General features: G+C 40.4%; 2 protein-coding genes across 21 annotated transcripts in view; both read left to right on the top strand.

The window, feature by feature from the left end:
• kif1b (kinesin family member 1B) overlaps positions 1–7,362 on the top strand; it is a 53,834-nt gene extending 46,472 nt beyond the window's left edge. For 13 of the 20 annotated variants that reach the window (XM_044037543.1, XM_044037551.1, XM_044037553.1 and 10 more), the window contains 12 exons: positions 425–451; positions 1,393–1,507; positions 1,601–1,734; positions 1,838–1,899; positions 2,004–2,149; positions 2,339–2,599; positions 2,712–2,783; positions 3,038–3,159; positions 3,278–3,430; positions 3,624–3,816; positions 3,924–4,042; positions 4,133–7,362. In XM_044037543.1, coding sequence (XP_043893478.1) covers positions 425–451; positions 1,393–1,507; positions 1,601–1,734; positions 1,838–1,899; positions 2,004–2,149; positions 2,339–2,599; positions 2,712–2,783; positions 3,038–3,159; positions 3,278–3,430; positions 3,624–3,816; positions 3,924–4,042; positions 4,133–4,175 — 1,447 coding nt within the window. In that variant the 3' untranslated portion in view covers positions 4,176–7,362. The remainder of the gene's footprint in view (positions 1–424; positions 452–1,392; positions 1,508–1,600; positions 1,735–1,837; positions 1,900–2,003; positions 2,150–2,338; positions 2,600–2,711; positions 2,784–3,037; positions 3,160–3,277; positions 3,431–3,623; positions 3,817–3,923; positions 4,043–4,132) is intronic. The other 7 variants (XM_044037545.1, XM_044037552.1, XM_044037554.1 and 4 more) reach the window with 1 other exon arrangement.
• Positions 7,363–8,340: 978 nt separating this feature from the next.
• On the top strand, positions 8,341–15,488 carry pgd (phosphogluconate dehydrogenase). The gene is made up of 13 exons (XM_044037566.1): positions 8,341–8,447; positions 8,825–8,900; positions 9,667–9,846; positions 9,930–9,995; positions 10,086–10,204; positions 10,392–10,461; positions 10,578–10,712; positions 10,812–11,001; positions 12,076–12,206; positions 13,227–13,360; positions 13,936–14,035; positions 14,470–14,592; positions 14,940–15,488. Exons 1-13 carry the CDS (start codon positions 8,440–8,442, stop codon positions 15,057–15,059), a joined length of 1,452 nt encoding a protein of 483 aa, XP_043893501.1. The 5' UTR covers positions 8,341–8,439; the 3' UTR covers positions 15,060–15,488.
• Positions 15,489–15,595: the final 107 nt, after the last annotated feature.

Here is a 15,595-nt window from a genome sequence, read left to right on the forward strand (position 1 = left end):
TATCTTGAGATGCACGATGTTGTATATTTGACCTTTTAATAATAAACGGCATAATTAAGGGTGCAAGTCAAGTGAAAGTTTTATGCTGACAAACTGTATATTGTGAGTGATTCTTTCAGAGCTTTCAGTAAAGATAAAGAATAAAGTCATTTTTAAAACCACACAGAAACAAGAAACTGCGAGTAGTTTTTCTCGCATACCGAAGCTGAAGTTTAGAAACAGTGTGTGAAAATATTTTTGTCTGCTTTCATATTTGCTGAAGGCACACTTGAAATCATGGCATGACCATTTCCATTTTCATTGCTGTTAATTTCCCTGTTAATTTGCTCCATTGTCTCTGTTGCCTGACTCTCTGTGCTTCTCTCTTTTTTTCTGTGCACTGTCTTTTTCCTCCTGCTGCATCCGGACTCACAATTGTGCTCAGGCTTTCTATTGATAAGGATATTGATAGGTACCAGTGAGCAGAGAACATAAGGTTCTTTCTCTGAAAGACCTTTATGCTTCTCTTTTAGTCCCTTTAGATCCATAGAAATAAATTCTCCATAGTTTGTCTTGTTCTGTTCACATGTTGCATTACATCTGCCTTTATATATCTGTATTTAGTGTCTCAATAAGCATATATATTAGAAAATATTTATATGGATATGTAAAGGTCATGCTAAATGCAACTACAACTACCCTTTTTGAGATGTTGTGATTCTCACTCTAATGCAAAATGTAAAGGTATGTTGAACCTCTGTGGCATCCAGATTCCAAATGAATGCTTTTATCTAAGCTATTATTTGATGCACAAGTCTTAACTTAATCACAGCAAAGGTCAGTGAAGCACCAAGTGGGCTCAGTCCTTAGCAAAGAGCACCCTCTATTGCCACAGAGAGGAACAGTTTAAACCCCTCTGACAGAGCCTCTCAATCAGTCATCAAATACACATAGGTCTATAAAACAATGTGGTGATAGCAGCAAGAAAGAAACATATTATTGAATATCCTTGGATTTATATATATGTATATATATAAATCTTATATTTTCTGCATTATACAATTGTGTAGGACACAGCATGTGCACTGTCGACACATTCCTGACACTCATTTAACTCCTGCTCACACTGTTTCTGGTGACAAGATCTCACCTCAGTGTGTTGCCTTACATCTTGTTGTGACTAGGGATGAGTGTGAGGAACATTCACTACACAGTGTTCACCGAACGATCTGTCAAAACTGTCAAGTCATGAAGTGAAAGAATCTGACTTGCTTTCTGGTAATCTGCTTTTGTCATTCTGTCATTACACATGTTATCCACATAGATCCTCCCTCCTTAAAAGATAATCACTGTGTAAGGTGATTTCACTTTTCAGATAAGTGAAGATACATTTGTTTTTTTTCTTGTCTTCAGGACTTTCTACCGCTTCGAGGCAGTGTGGGACAGCTCCCTGCACAATTCCCTCCTGCTTAATCGAGTCACTCCTTATGGAGAAAAGACCTACATGACCGTATCTGCATATCTGGAGGTTAGCCACTGCTGTAACTATGTTGTATAACTTTTGCAACTGTGGATGTCAGCATGACTAACATACTGCACATCCTCTGTCTCCTCTTCACAGCTGGACCATTGCATCCAGCCTGCTATTATAACCAAAGATATCTGCATGGTCTTCTACTCCCGAGATGCGAAAATCTCCCCTCCCCGTTCCCTCAGAAACTTCTTTGGGAGTGGTTACTCCAAAACTCCTGATTGGTAAGAATCCACACTGCTGTATTGTGGTTATTTCTGCCTAAAATCAAAAGGTTCTGCCATGTTCTGACAACCCTGTTTAATGAACCTTCTTTATTAATCATAGCAACCGCGTCACCGGCATCTACGAGCTGAGCTTGTGCAAGATGTCTGATACTGGAAGCCCAGGTGAATTGACATAAAATCATATGTTTTTCACAGTTTTCTTATCAAGTTGTTTTTCAATATTTTTATTCGAACCTTGCCCTGATGAGTGCTTTTGTCCTGAGCAGGAATGCAGCGGAGGAGGAGGAAGGTCCTGGACACATCAGTGGCTTATGTGCGTGGAGAGGAGAACCTGGCCGGCTGGAGGCCCAGAGGAGACAGTCTTATTCTGGAGCACCAATGGGAGCTGGAAAAAATGGAGCAGCTTCATGAGGTTGGTCCTTAAAAAAACACAATTACCTTTTATATTGATGAAAAATGCAGACAAAAATGTTGTTTTGCAATGCTAATATTCCCCTGAATGAATAAGTAGACCTGCAAATACCTACTCCTACACCTAAGTAAAATCATCTCATTGTGGATATTTAAGTTGGACATCAGCCCCTCACTGTCCTTTACTCAGGTGGAGAAGACCCGTCATCTGCTCCTCCTGAGGGAGAAGCTGGGAGATGCAGCTCCAGTGGGCACAGCTCCCACCACCAAGTCCCTGAGTGAGTTGCTCTCCCCGAGCATGAGCTCTGGCAGCCTGTCCACCTCCACCTCCATTTCCTCCCAGATCTCCAGCACCACCTTTGAGAGCGCCATCACGCCCAGCGAGAGCAGCGGCTACGACTCCACCGACATCGAGAGTCTGGTGGATCGTGAGAAGGAGTTGGCCACTAAGGTGAGAACAAATTCCGCCTCATGGGATAGGGTGCTTTACTCTTTGGTGCACAGTGACCATGGAGCCTGTCCTCAACTATCAACTGATCAGCCTTGTCTTTATTTTCTCATAGTGCCTTCGTCTCCTGACACACACCTACAACAGTGAGTACAACCAGCTGGTCAACAGTATCAGTGACTGCAAGGTAAGAAATCATCGTAAAATTTTACTAGAAAAACTTAAGTTACTTTTATTTGTGTAGCTTTATCCTGCTAAATCAGTAAAATGACTCTAAAAAAGAGTAAACAGAGTAAAAGACAGTTTGAAAGTAATTTGTATTAGATTAGTTTAGTCTAGATAAATAAATGTTATAATCTACCTTTTTTTCTCCTCGTATTTTCTCTTGCTGTTTTTTTAGTGTGTTTAATTCATATTTGTATGCACCTTTTTTCTCTCCAGCTGTCTGACATCTCACCCATGAGACGTGATCCATCAGTGGCCAGCTTCAGCAGCGCCACCCTCACTCCCTCCTCCACCTGTCCTTCTCTGTCTGACTCCCGCTGTGGCTCACTAGACCAGAGGTAAAACTTCATTAAACTATGTAAATTTGTATTCAGTGATAAAGGGAGTTTTGTTTACCACCAGAAACAAATCTATAGGATGTTTAGCTATGTTATTTTGTTGTACTTTGTTCTTAAGGACCCCAGAGAACAGCTCTCGTGCCTCCAGTCCTTCTTGTTCAGACTATGAAAACTTCCCAATGGTTCCATCCCTGGAGGCTTCCTATTTAGCACGGGCTGGAAAAAATGAGTTCCTCAACTTGGTGCCTGATATTGAAGAGATGCGACCAGGGTGAGTGCAGCCACCTTTGGACTTAAGGTTTTATTTTTATTTTAATGCTTGCTCATCTTTTGCCACACTGTACATTAATGTAATTTTAAAATGCCATTATAAGATGCATCTTGTGGCAAGTGATTATTTCAACTAGGTTGATTTCAATCTTCTTTACAAAAAGAATCAAATTTTAACTGGTCATTTGTTTCAGGTCTGTTGTGTCCAAGAAGGGTTTCCTGAGCTTCATGGAGCCGCGCTCTAACTCGTGGGTGAAACACTTTGTGGCTGTGCGCCGGCCTTACGTCTTCATCTACAACAGTGATAAGGACCCGGTGGAGCGAGGTGTCCTCAACCTCTCAACAGCACAGGTGGAATACAGTGAAGACCAGCAGGCCATGCTCAAGGTACAGTTTAGAGTAAACAACCTGAAACAACAACCCTAAAGATTCTTCAAGATAAACTGACAAATACCCTAAATGACATAACGAATAATTTACTGTTTACTTGTTAGACTCCCAACACATTTGCAGTGTGTACAAAACATCGAGGAATCCTGCTGCAGGCCAACAACGAGAAAGACATGAATGACTGGTTGTACGCATTTAATCCTCTGTTAGCAGGGACAATAAGGTAGACACACATTTCTTTTACAAAGCGTTTACACAAATGCTGTGTCCATTTGAAGTTACAGTCTGTTTTAAAAATCTCTTGTTTCCACAGATCTAAGCTGGCGAGGAGACGCACTGGCCTGATGAAAAACTGAGTGAGTCGACTGGTACACAAAAACCACGGCTATCATTGTTTCTGAAACGACTTTGAACATAACGAGCGTTAACACTTATTAATCATTGTGATTCTTGATGGTTTTCTCTTGTAAGTAGACTTGTGGCTTAAGTCTCCTTTCATGCAACTAAAAGTTTCAGTTCCAGAGATATTTGCCTCCTCTCTCCCTCCAACAGCCCTCTGCAAACTTCCCTTCCCTATCTCCTCCTCAGATTTGTGTGTTTTTTATGACAATGTTTCTGTCTGATTTTGTTCCGCTTTGTCATCACGCCCTGACTCCCTAACTAGTAGCATGTTGTAATAGTCAACTTGTGTGTGCACGATTCTTCAGAAAATGTTCTTTCTGGCCACAAATTTTCAGTTTGCCAATTATCTGTAAAAAAAAAACAAAAAAACAAAAAAAACCCCATCTCATTCAGTGTTATTCGTCTCCCTAAAAAAGGTTGATTTTTTTTTATTATTTTTTTGTTATTAATAAGCCCACATGGCAACTGCAGCAGTCCTCAGGGGATGACCAAGTTTGCTTTGTCAAAAAAAGTAAAGATAGATCAGATAACTACAGATGAAACAATGAAGGAAAACTCAACACAAATATCTGAAATAAATAATGAAGTATCAGTTCACGATCTGCGACAGAAGGCAGGGCTACTTCTAGAATTATTGCTGCTAATGAATTCATAGTTGTTGTTTTTTTTGCTGCTTCCTAAAGTAGACTCTAGCTTCCCGGTACTGCCTCCTGAACTGTCGCATTCAAAATGTGGAAAATTTGTCAAGGTCCCATCTCAGTGAAACAAGAGGGCTGCACTGGATTCCCAGTGTCATCCATGTGACATTTAGATAACCACTCCTGTCTGTGTACATACATCCCGATAGTGCCGTGTCTGTGACTCATTACTTACAATCATGCATTTGTGTCAACATGAGAAATATGAGCTAAATGCAGAAACATGCAGAAATAATTCAAGTTTAATTCACTTCATCTTAGTGAAATTATGACAGTGGATTGTTCCAGATATTTGCCCTTTTTGCTATTTCACCCTTAAAAAAACAAAACAACAAACAGGGTAATCAGGAGGTGATGAGGAAGATGGACAGAGAACGCATCATTTGTAAACACAGTTTGATCTGGGATCAGAGTGGTAGTTAACTCTTATTTAAGACATTCCTCTCAGCTCCTTCAGCTCTTGGCAGTTTTTCTTACTCTGTCATGTTTAGACTCAGGCCTCAAGACAAGTCACAACTCTCACTAACCTTTAATTTACCCATCACAAACATGTGATTTGTGATGAAGTGGGTATAATACGATAAAAGGGAGAATTAAGTTACAGTGCTTGACAAAGCTGTCCGCTCACAGCCTGCAGGTCACAGAACAATATAATCCAAGCCCATGACTCCCTTCACTGTCACACCAGTGTCCAGTGAATCCTCTGTAAAGTGAAGAACTCACTTTGATGACCACATGTTCATTTTCTATTTATGTTTTAGAACTCATAACTCGTCTAACCCGCACTGTTTTGACATTGCATTTATATTCCTTTTTTTTTTAAGTATTAACACGGGTTTTTTTTGTCTGTTATGATTTTAACCATTCCATAGTGAGGTTTTAAATGAAATGTAACAAAGGGCATTTATTTCTTGATTTCTTGTTTAACCTTATTTTTGCACATTAACACATATCTATAGCAAGGCGAGGGCAGATCACACACAGAGTATCAGGAACACTGAAAAGAGCACATATCAAGGCTACACTGGATAGCTGTTTTCCAAAGGGTTTATTAGAAAGATAGAAGTTATGTTAAAGGGATGACATATACTCAAAGATTTTATTTCTGATATTGTTTATGAAGATATTTGCTCTGTACATTGCACTATAGCTTGGAGAATGGTGTGTTTGTCGACTGTCGGATAGTAGAACAGTGATTAGCACAGATGGGCACTCCAAAACTCTGGCCAACCAACCAGTAGTGTGCCCTCTGTATCATATGAAAGAAGCCTTATGGTTACATGCGTTGACGCAGAGGAACCAACTGGCTGTTATAAGAGTCAGTCGAATTACTGGTGACAGAAAGCATTTACCACCAAATGTAAAACAGCAGAGCGTCTCTGCCCTCAGGTCAGCCAACCTGGTCAGAGAAACAGGAACAGAAAGTATGCACACTTAAGTTTAAGAAGACTCAGAAACCACTGTGCACAGGTGGGGGCTCAAAGTGGAAGGTACCTCAACATGTGACGGATTTATATGACTACATGTCGGAGCAAACATTTTCACTTCAGTGACTAATTTGCAGATATGTTTTATTTTAGGGTTGTGTATTTATTGTTTGCAAATTGCAATGTATATATTAGTTTGCAGCTCTTTGCACATATTAATAAAAGGTTCAACTGATCAAATTAAGTCTGCACAGTTTAGTTGTTCAACTGGGAATGAACCAAAAGATGATGTGGCAGCCTCATCCTGCCTGAAGAGGGAGAGTGTTGAATGTACTATGAAGGTGTGTGATTCTCCATCTTTGGGAAAAAAAAAAGAGAACTAAGATGTAACCCACGACTGCCTGTCAGAGGAGGTGAGTTACATTAGTCGTTCCTCTTGATTAGAAAGTCTGCTTTTGATTTGGAGAATATTTACTCACCGCTCATGCTAGCCAGCCATCCGAATTCTAACAAAATGAAGGTGGTTTTTAACATTTTTTTTTCTAATATCAGGGAATATAATAAAAAAGTAGCTACAGTGACATCTAAAATGACAGTATACTATTGTTTACGGTGGTGTCTTAATTCACCTCAACACCTTTTTTTTTTCAGTTGATGCCTTTCAAACAGAACTAACCATGATATTTTCCATCTTACCCTCTGACAATTAATATCTGGGTTCCCTTTGGATTTGTTTACCACGAGGAAACAAGCAAAACCAACAAACCATGACATTAACACTGTACATTATTTGTCAGACTGGTTTCATTTTCATACTTATTTTGTAAATATCTGTGTTGTATGGAGCTTGAATTCAAATGTAAATATGTTTACTGTATTTGTAATAATTATAATCCATTCGCTGTATAGCATAGATGTGTCATGCAGATACCCTAATTCTGTGTACGGTAATCTTACACCATTGAACTGTTTAGTGAATGAGGCAACAATAAAAGTGCAAACTGTGCATTAGCAGAGTGCTGCCTGTTTGTCATTCTTTGTGCACAGCAACACTCCCACCTTCACCTTCCTTTACATGTTACTTCCTGATGCTGAACCTGTAGCAGCAGCAGCAGCAGGAGGAGAAATGCACATGTCCAGGAAATAAGACAGTATATATGATAAACACAGAGGTGGAAAGAGTACTAAAATATTCTACTCAAGTAAAAGTACCACTATTTTGATAAAACTTTAAGTACAAACAAAAGTACCGGTCTAAAAATATACTCAAGTTAAAGCAAAAAAGTAGCTTGTTACTTTTTTAACAAGGTTTGGGTTCTTTCTTGTGTTGTGCAAAAAGGACGTGGACACAAATCTCACATTAATAAGCTTTACAAATTTAATGCCAAAATAAAATGTAATAAATAACACAGAATGTATCTGTCAAAATGGTCACAAATGCTTTAACTTTCTCAATCACTCAGGAACCTTAATTAATGCCAGTTCACCTGTCCTCATCATCAAGTTTCCAATGTATGAATTTTTATTTATTTTTTTTACTCAGTAACGTATAAGATTTAAAACGTACAGTACTAAGGAGAGGAGGAAGAAGAAAGGCGAAGAAATGTGATTGTAAAAAAAAAACTAATTATTGATTTGTTTTCTTTAACATGATGCACTACTCCTTGTCTTTCTTTGCCTGTTCTCTGAAATTGAAACAGCATTTACTGTATGTGTTAAATATGCGCAAAAGACTACCACTGTCATGACAGGAAAAATGGAAAAACTGGGTGAGCGGCAGTTTCACTTTCAACCCGAGCAAAGTTTGTGTGAGTAACAGCCAAAGCGACCAATAGCAGAGCAATAGGATCTCTGCTCAGTCTCCTGCACCAATCACAGTTTGAAACCAAAATGGCTTCAGCTCAACAAACGTCCTCTGATTGGTGGAAACTGCCGAGTAGGCGTGTACTGGCGTCTCCTCGCGTCTGTCACGCTGAGTGCATAAGGAGGAAGTGGCAGCTAAAGAGAAATAGTGAACATTCACCATCATAGTGAGGCTCACTGTCATCTGGACACTTGAACTGACTTCGCAGCGACTTCACCCACAGGAAAGAATGGCTCAGTAAGTGGTTCTTATTCCCGTGTTTAGTGTGGAAAGTGAAGAATCTACAGCTCTTATTTGTGATTAAATGATAATGGAATTTGTAGTTTTTCCGTATAGTCCTCCCCACTCTCAACGGAATCGTTAGCATGATTGGCTAACAAGTGTAGCTGCAGTTTTCTGTAGAAATGTATGAGACAGAAAATGTAACGTGAAATTTGAATGGACATGATGTGTGTGTGACTGTGTTCCGTGTTTTCTCTTTTTAGCTGTGTTAATATTTGTGCTCTGTAAAGAAGATGCGGACTCTTGACAGTTCTGCATTTTTAAAACAAGCATAACAAGTTTATTAGGTTATTACAAGTGTTTATTTATTGTTATTTCTGGTGTTTTCACAGAGCAGACATCGCACTGATTGGTTTGGCTGTCATGGGCCAGAACCTCATCATGAATATGAATGATCATGGCTTTGTGGTAAGATTATGACGTCTGTACCCTTTGCCTGGACATTGCTGCTGTGTTTACATATTACTGTACATGTTTTAATATAACTATAATATTATTATTCTCAAAATCCAAGAACTGAAAGCTAATTTTCACTTTCCTCTACCGCTCATCTGCTTAAAACCTCACATTCAACCTGTGGACTGAACCACATTTAAATCTAACATTAAAATGATAAATATGTTGCTCCATCATATATGTGTTTGTGTATTAGTAGAAAAAAAAAAGGTATCTGTCCAGATTGCCACCAAAGTCTAAAAGATTTTTCCTTGGTCCATAACCAACATTGATACCAACATGATATCTTTTGCACACAGGGTACCGGTCTTAACCACTGAGCTACCCCAACCCATTTCAGCTTCTTAAATGTGAATGTTTTGTGGTTTCTTTGCTCCATGTAACAAATACATCATAAAAACTGAATAATTATGGTGTGGAGATAAGAAATGAGTCATTTCGGGGGGAGGAAATGATACTACAGTTAATAAAAATATAGTGATGAAATAAGACAAAGTACCACTAAAGTAAAAGGGCTACAACTTGCCTACATCCTGTAAAGCTCTTGGTGGGGGTCTATGTTGGCGGCGAGTGGACTAAGCTACTGTGAAATGTAGCTCAAACTAAAGCAGCTACTGTGGTGAAATGATAATGAGACACTGTAATGTTTATTCTCACAACTTCTGCTCATTCCACTCTGCTTTTATTTTGCTTACTAATCTCCAAACTTCCCCTGCAGGTCTGCGCCTACAACCGAACTGTGTCCAAGGTGCATGACTTCCTGCAGAACGAGGCCAAAGGCTCCAAGGTGATTGGAGCCGAGTCCCTGGAGGACATGGTGTCTAAGTTGAAGAAGCCCAGGAGGGTCATCCTGCTGGTTAAGGCTGGACAGGCTGTGGATGACTTCATCGACAAGCTGGTTAGTTGTTTTATCTGAACTGTTGTTAAATATTTGCATTCTGTTAAAATTATTTGCTTTGACCAACGTTTTCGTTTCTACAGGTTCCTCTTCTTGAAGCTGGGGACATCATCATTGACGGTGGCAACTCTGAATACAGTGACACAACGGTAAGCAGCATGTCTGTGAAGGTTCAGTCATCCAGGTCGTAGACCCAACTAAGGATATGCTCATAGTTCTTGTGTGTCTCTGTTGAACAGCGGAGGTGTGGGAGTCTGAAGGAGAAGGGCTTGCTGTTTGTTGGCAGTGGAGTCAGTGGTGGAGAGGAAGGGGCACGTAAAGGACCTTCGCTCATGCCAGGTGGACATAAGGAGGCCTGGTCAGTCATCGCAAACTCTGTCTCACCGTTTTAACTCCTCACACTTTCAGTCAAGAAATTGAGCTCATGATAAACAAATGGTTAATTAAAAAGAAAGGACATGTCCAAAGTCTTATGTAAGTCTTAGTAAATATCTATCATCCACTTCTGTGTCTAATAAATGTTAACACTTTTCATTCATTTGAAGGCCACACATAAAAGACATCTTTCAGAGCATTGCAGCCAAGGTTGGAACAGGAGAACCTTGTTGTGACTGGGTGAGTGGAGTATTTTGTTTTTTAAAGAAACACAATGCTGACTGCAAACTTGATTAGTAATGTAGTAGCAAAGAAGTTATCTCACAAATACAGTTCTCACTGGCTTGGTTCTGCAGGTTGGAGATGATGGCGCAGGTCATTTTGTGAAAATGGTCCATAATGGCATTGAGTATGGTGACATGCAGCTGATCTGTGAGGCCTATCACCTGATGAAGGATGTTTTGGGTATGGACCATGATGAGATGTCACAGGTAAGATTTCTTTTCCATTTGTGATGTAATAATTAGAATTTATTGTGTCATTGTGAAAACAAAAACTGCAGTAGAACTGATTTCATCAAATTATGGCAGGCTTTTGACAGCTGGAACAAAACAGAGTTGGACTCCTTTCTGATCGAGATCACAGCCAACATCCTTAAATATAAGGATGCTGATGGAACACATCTGCTGCCCAAGATCCGAGACAGTGCAGGGCAGAAAGGCACAGGGAAGTGGACGGCCATTTCAGCCCTGGATTATGGCACACCTGTTACTCTGATCGGTGAGAGGAAAAAAAAAAGTAGACATGACATAGGAGTGTCTAGTTTCCTTCTGTTTCTTTCCGTAAATTGTGTTTGTCATGATGACGTGGCAGAAAGTATTGCATCACAGTGAGTTTACAGTTTCACCATGACACCATAACATATTAAAGGGCAGGTGATCAGTGCCACTGCCACTCTGCTAACACACAACATGACTAGTGAGCCTCTTCTAGGGAACTGGATGGATATGTGTCTGACCCTAAGAAGATTGAAAGATTTTCTACTGGTCTGTTCATCTCATGTGACATAAGGGGGATTTGGCTTTGGTCTTTGCTCTCACTATATGACATTGTGTTTCAGAACAGGCCATGAAGGTCAGGATACAAGATGAATAACTCCTTCAGTTTCAGTGTGCACTCGGATGGACCCTAATAATCCTTTATCATTAGATCAGCTCTGCTCTGAATGCACACCTGTTGGAGTGCAGAAGAATTTAAAGGATATTTATGACAGACTATATGTAAAAGTGTGACAATGTGGCAGAACTCATTAAATCCCTGTAACTGCTGTTCTGTATTTGTCAACGCCATCTCTGTTAGTGCTGGAGATCTGGTTGTGATAAGAGTGAGAAGCAGGACAATACGCTTCATTGTGGGATAGCTGTGTGTGTGTGTGTGTGTGTGTGTGTTGTGTAAGTGTATCTTTGCCTGTGGGTTGCATCACAAAGCAGTCCAGTTTTAGCAAGTCATGCTTACTCAACAGTTGTATCCTCTTCTTATCATGATTCAGGGACAAATGTAATTTTAATTTTATAATCTGGCAAAAGTCTAATGTTTTATAAAGTGCTTTTTTTAACCTTTTTTTTACGATGGTATAATTGGCATTGTTAATATGTTGTTCTTGTAGTGTGGCTGGGGAACAGCATTAACCAGTAGAATCTATGCAAAATATATGTTGTGAGACATTTCAGGAAACTTAAATTAGAGTTAAAAGACTCAAATGTTTGTACTTGTACTGCTCCCTGTTTTTGAATGCAGACAGTAGTTAATCTAATTGTTCCTCTCTTGTCCTGTCCCTCCCCCCTTGTGTCTCAGGGGAGGCTGTCTTTGCCAGATGCCTCTCCTCTCTGAAGGATGAGAGAGTGGAAGCCAGCTGCAAACTTACAGGACCAACGGGGGTGAAATTCAGCGGCGACAAGGCCGCCTTCCTAGAAGACATCAGAAAGGTACTTCACTGAGTAGATGGTAATCATGGAATGACAAAAACTAAATATGGCGGAAGAGAGAGGCTATGGTACTGCGACATAGTAAAACTAATGCTATAATTTTATAACCACTTGACAAATACACTGCTCTACCTCCTAAGCAACAGCTGCTCAAATATTACACCAGCATTATTTCAGGAGCAGACATAAGAATGCAGTGGTATTACGAAAATAGCACAAGAGACTGAGAAATGGTCATCCACTGTCACGATCACTGACAACCTTTACTAAGCAACTCGTGTTCCAGTATTTGACATAAGTAACTAAATCAAAGGACAGGAATTCCTAAAACTCAGAACTCCAGACCTTCTCTGTCATCACATGATGAACACAGTGTCAGATTGTTTGGATCGGACTCTGACACAACAGCAGGAGAAAGTCCAGAGCATCCAGGTGAGGGAGTGGAGTCTGGCTTGAGAATGCAGAGAACAGAGAACGGTTCAGTTTGGTATGCTACACGTCGGAACGATGAAGCCCTCGGTCAGGCTTGCGTTTCGACTGAGCGCGGTACCTTTGTTTTTTTTACGTGGTCGGCTGGGTGTGCGATGTGCTCGATGTCAGCGGGATATGTTGCGTGATGTTGTACCGGTGCGACAACAAAGAAGACCGTGACACAGCAGACAACACAAACGTGTGTAAGCTTACACTCACCCAGTCACTCACTGAATTATCTTGAGTTTTTCCTGCCGTGTTCACACATGAGCCCACTTGGACTTCATTGAGAGATTTGACAAGGCAGGACAATCTCAGGAGAGTTTACTGAGTGACTTGGACATTTGCGTTTATGTAGACAATGTGCAGAGAATGTCTGGACTTCAGTGCATGTCTCGTGCCTAAATGAATCTCATTCATTGAGACAGAAGTTTTCAGCTGCACTCACAAAGGTGCATCTTAAATATACATTTTAGAGAATACAATCTCCGGAGGTGATCCTGAAACGGAATTGTATTTTTGTAATTAAAACAACAAATTTCTTTTTAGGCCCTCTATGCGTCCAAGATCATTTCCTACGCACAGGGCTTCATGCTGCTGCGGCAGGTAGCCAAAGAGTTTGGCTGGACCCTCAACTATGGCGGGATCGCTCTGATGTGGAGAGGAGGCTGCATCATCAGAAGGTGTGTTTTAACTTGTGGTGTCCTCTCACCACAGGGTTGCTTCACTGCTGCCCTGTGTTAATAAATGTTCACAGGGGTTTTTGACATGGTGATGAAAACTGTGGTTAGGCAGTGTAAGACTGGTGTCACTGAGAAAGCAAGAAAGACTCAAATGAGGGCATTTAATAGAGTCTAATTCACTTTGGATTAGTTACTAGACAACCTAAGGTGAAGAAGGATAAGTCTTGTGTTTTAACGGAAAGGAAGTTCGTTTACTCCTTGTCTTTGCACTGTGTCATAATGCTCTATGGAGAAATGCAGATAAGAAGTTATGACCCTTCCTGTGAAATCAGAGAGAATGAGGAAATGATTGAGACACTGATTTGCTTTGTGTAAACAGGAGTTCACATTGCATAAACCTAAACCAAACAGCCTTCTAATATACCTTGGTGTGTAGCTACCAGTCGATGTGTGGCAAACATGTTTTCACTGGGCATTTAACATGTTTTTGGAATAAAACAAACCAATGTATATTTAATAAGAATCGTGCAGTTGTTTCTCTGTTTGCTAACAATTCACTCTCCTCTTCCCAACAGTGTCTTCCTGGGTGAAATCAAAGAGGCATTTGACAGAAATGCCGAGCTGCAGAATTTGCTGCTGGACAGCTTCTTCAATAAAGCCGTGTTGGCCTGTCAGGTATGAGGAAGGAGGAAGTGGCCAGCAACCAACCTGTAATAGCTACATTGACAAAGACACAGAAGAAAAAAAAAGTGTTTCCTCTTTTCACAAAAGAAAGGAGTGAAGCAAGAGAATCACTTGTTAGCTGTCAGGGCTTTTATTACAGCAGACATTTTGACCCGGCTGTCCTCATACATGACTTAAAGTGAAAAAGACCACTGAAAGCTGCATGTTGCTCCACCACTTAAGAAGCAGCTGCTGTCAAACTGCAGTTTTCTCATTTTTCTTTGAATGTAAAAATTCTCCTGCACTGAATACTGTGATACTGTGATCAGAGCTGATAGTGAATCCACTCAGATCCACCCAGAAACTTAAATCCTGCACCAGGTCCTGTACACAGTTATGTAGCTGATCACTTCATGTCAGCTGTGTTCTGTGATCTCTGTGTTTAGGAGTCATGGCGCAAAACGGTGAGCACTGGAGTGCAGCACGGTATCCCCATGCCATGTTTCACCACAGCGCTGTCCTTCTACGATGGTTACAGACACGAGAAGCTGCCAGCCAACCTGATCCAGGTAAGACAACAGTGAACACTTAAGTCTACTCACCATATGGTCAAGTGTGGACATGAATGAGATTATAGAGACCATGTGCAGCAGGCGCGCGTGTGTGTGTGTGTGTGTTTTTATGTCACGCTTAAACACCCTGACAGTGCTCTGTGTTCATCTGCTCTTGAGCACAGTTTTAAAATACTTGACCAGAGAGATAAAATATTAGAACACAACAATATTACTGCGCTGAAATATGTTTATATCATGCGGATTAAAAATCTGTTGAACAAAACAAGCCGACTGATTACACTGCCATTATTTAAAAGCAAACTTGCCTCCGTGTGTTATTTACATGTATTTGTTGTCCTCAGGCCCAGAGAGATTACTTTGGAGCTCACACGTATGAGCTGTTGTCAAACCCTGGCACTCACATCCACACTAACTGGACGGGCTCTGGCGGAAAAGTTTCCTCTTCGTCGTACAACGCTTAAGCCCCGCCCTCTCGGCAGTGAAACAAACGCAAAGAAGACCATAGACCGAGTAAGAAGTTAGCTGGGCAAGATGTCACACATTCAACTTTTTATATGCTACCGTTACACATGAATATTTAACTTAAACACATGCCCGACATTCACCATCAACCTTCTTTTTAGTCTTTAAAAGGTGTGTTGCACTTTAATTTATCAAGAAGTGGAAATCATGGATTGATGTGTTCCAAACTCTCACTGTGTATACTTAGCAACTGTTATTATTAAGACAGGGGGAGTGAAAAAAAGTGTTTGGTCTGTCTTAAAACTGTGGACATTATGCTGATTATCAGGCTAACGTTGGGTCCAAGGTTCACAGTGTTAACCCTGGATTAAGGTGAAGCGTTGCACGGTACTGTATTAGGCTAAATAAAGATTTGAATCCCTTTATAATTAGCTTGTGTGGCCCTTACTCTCTGGCTTCTGTAAACAGGATTGGAACGTGGCAACAAATGACATAAGCCCAGTGATGTAAATAAAACAGAATCCACAGTTTTAAA

This window comes from Solea senegalensis, linkage group LG11 (assembly GCF_019176455.1).
Source record: "Solea senegalensis isolate Sse05_10M linkage group LG11, IFAPA_SoseM_1, whole genome shotgun sequence".
Classification (NCBI taxonomy): Eukaryota; Metazoa; Chordata; class Actinopteri; order Pleuronectiformes; family Soleidae; genus Solea; species Solea senegalensis.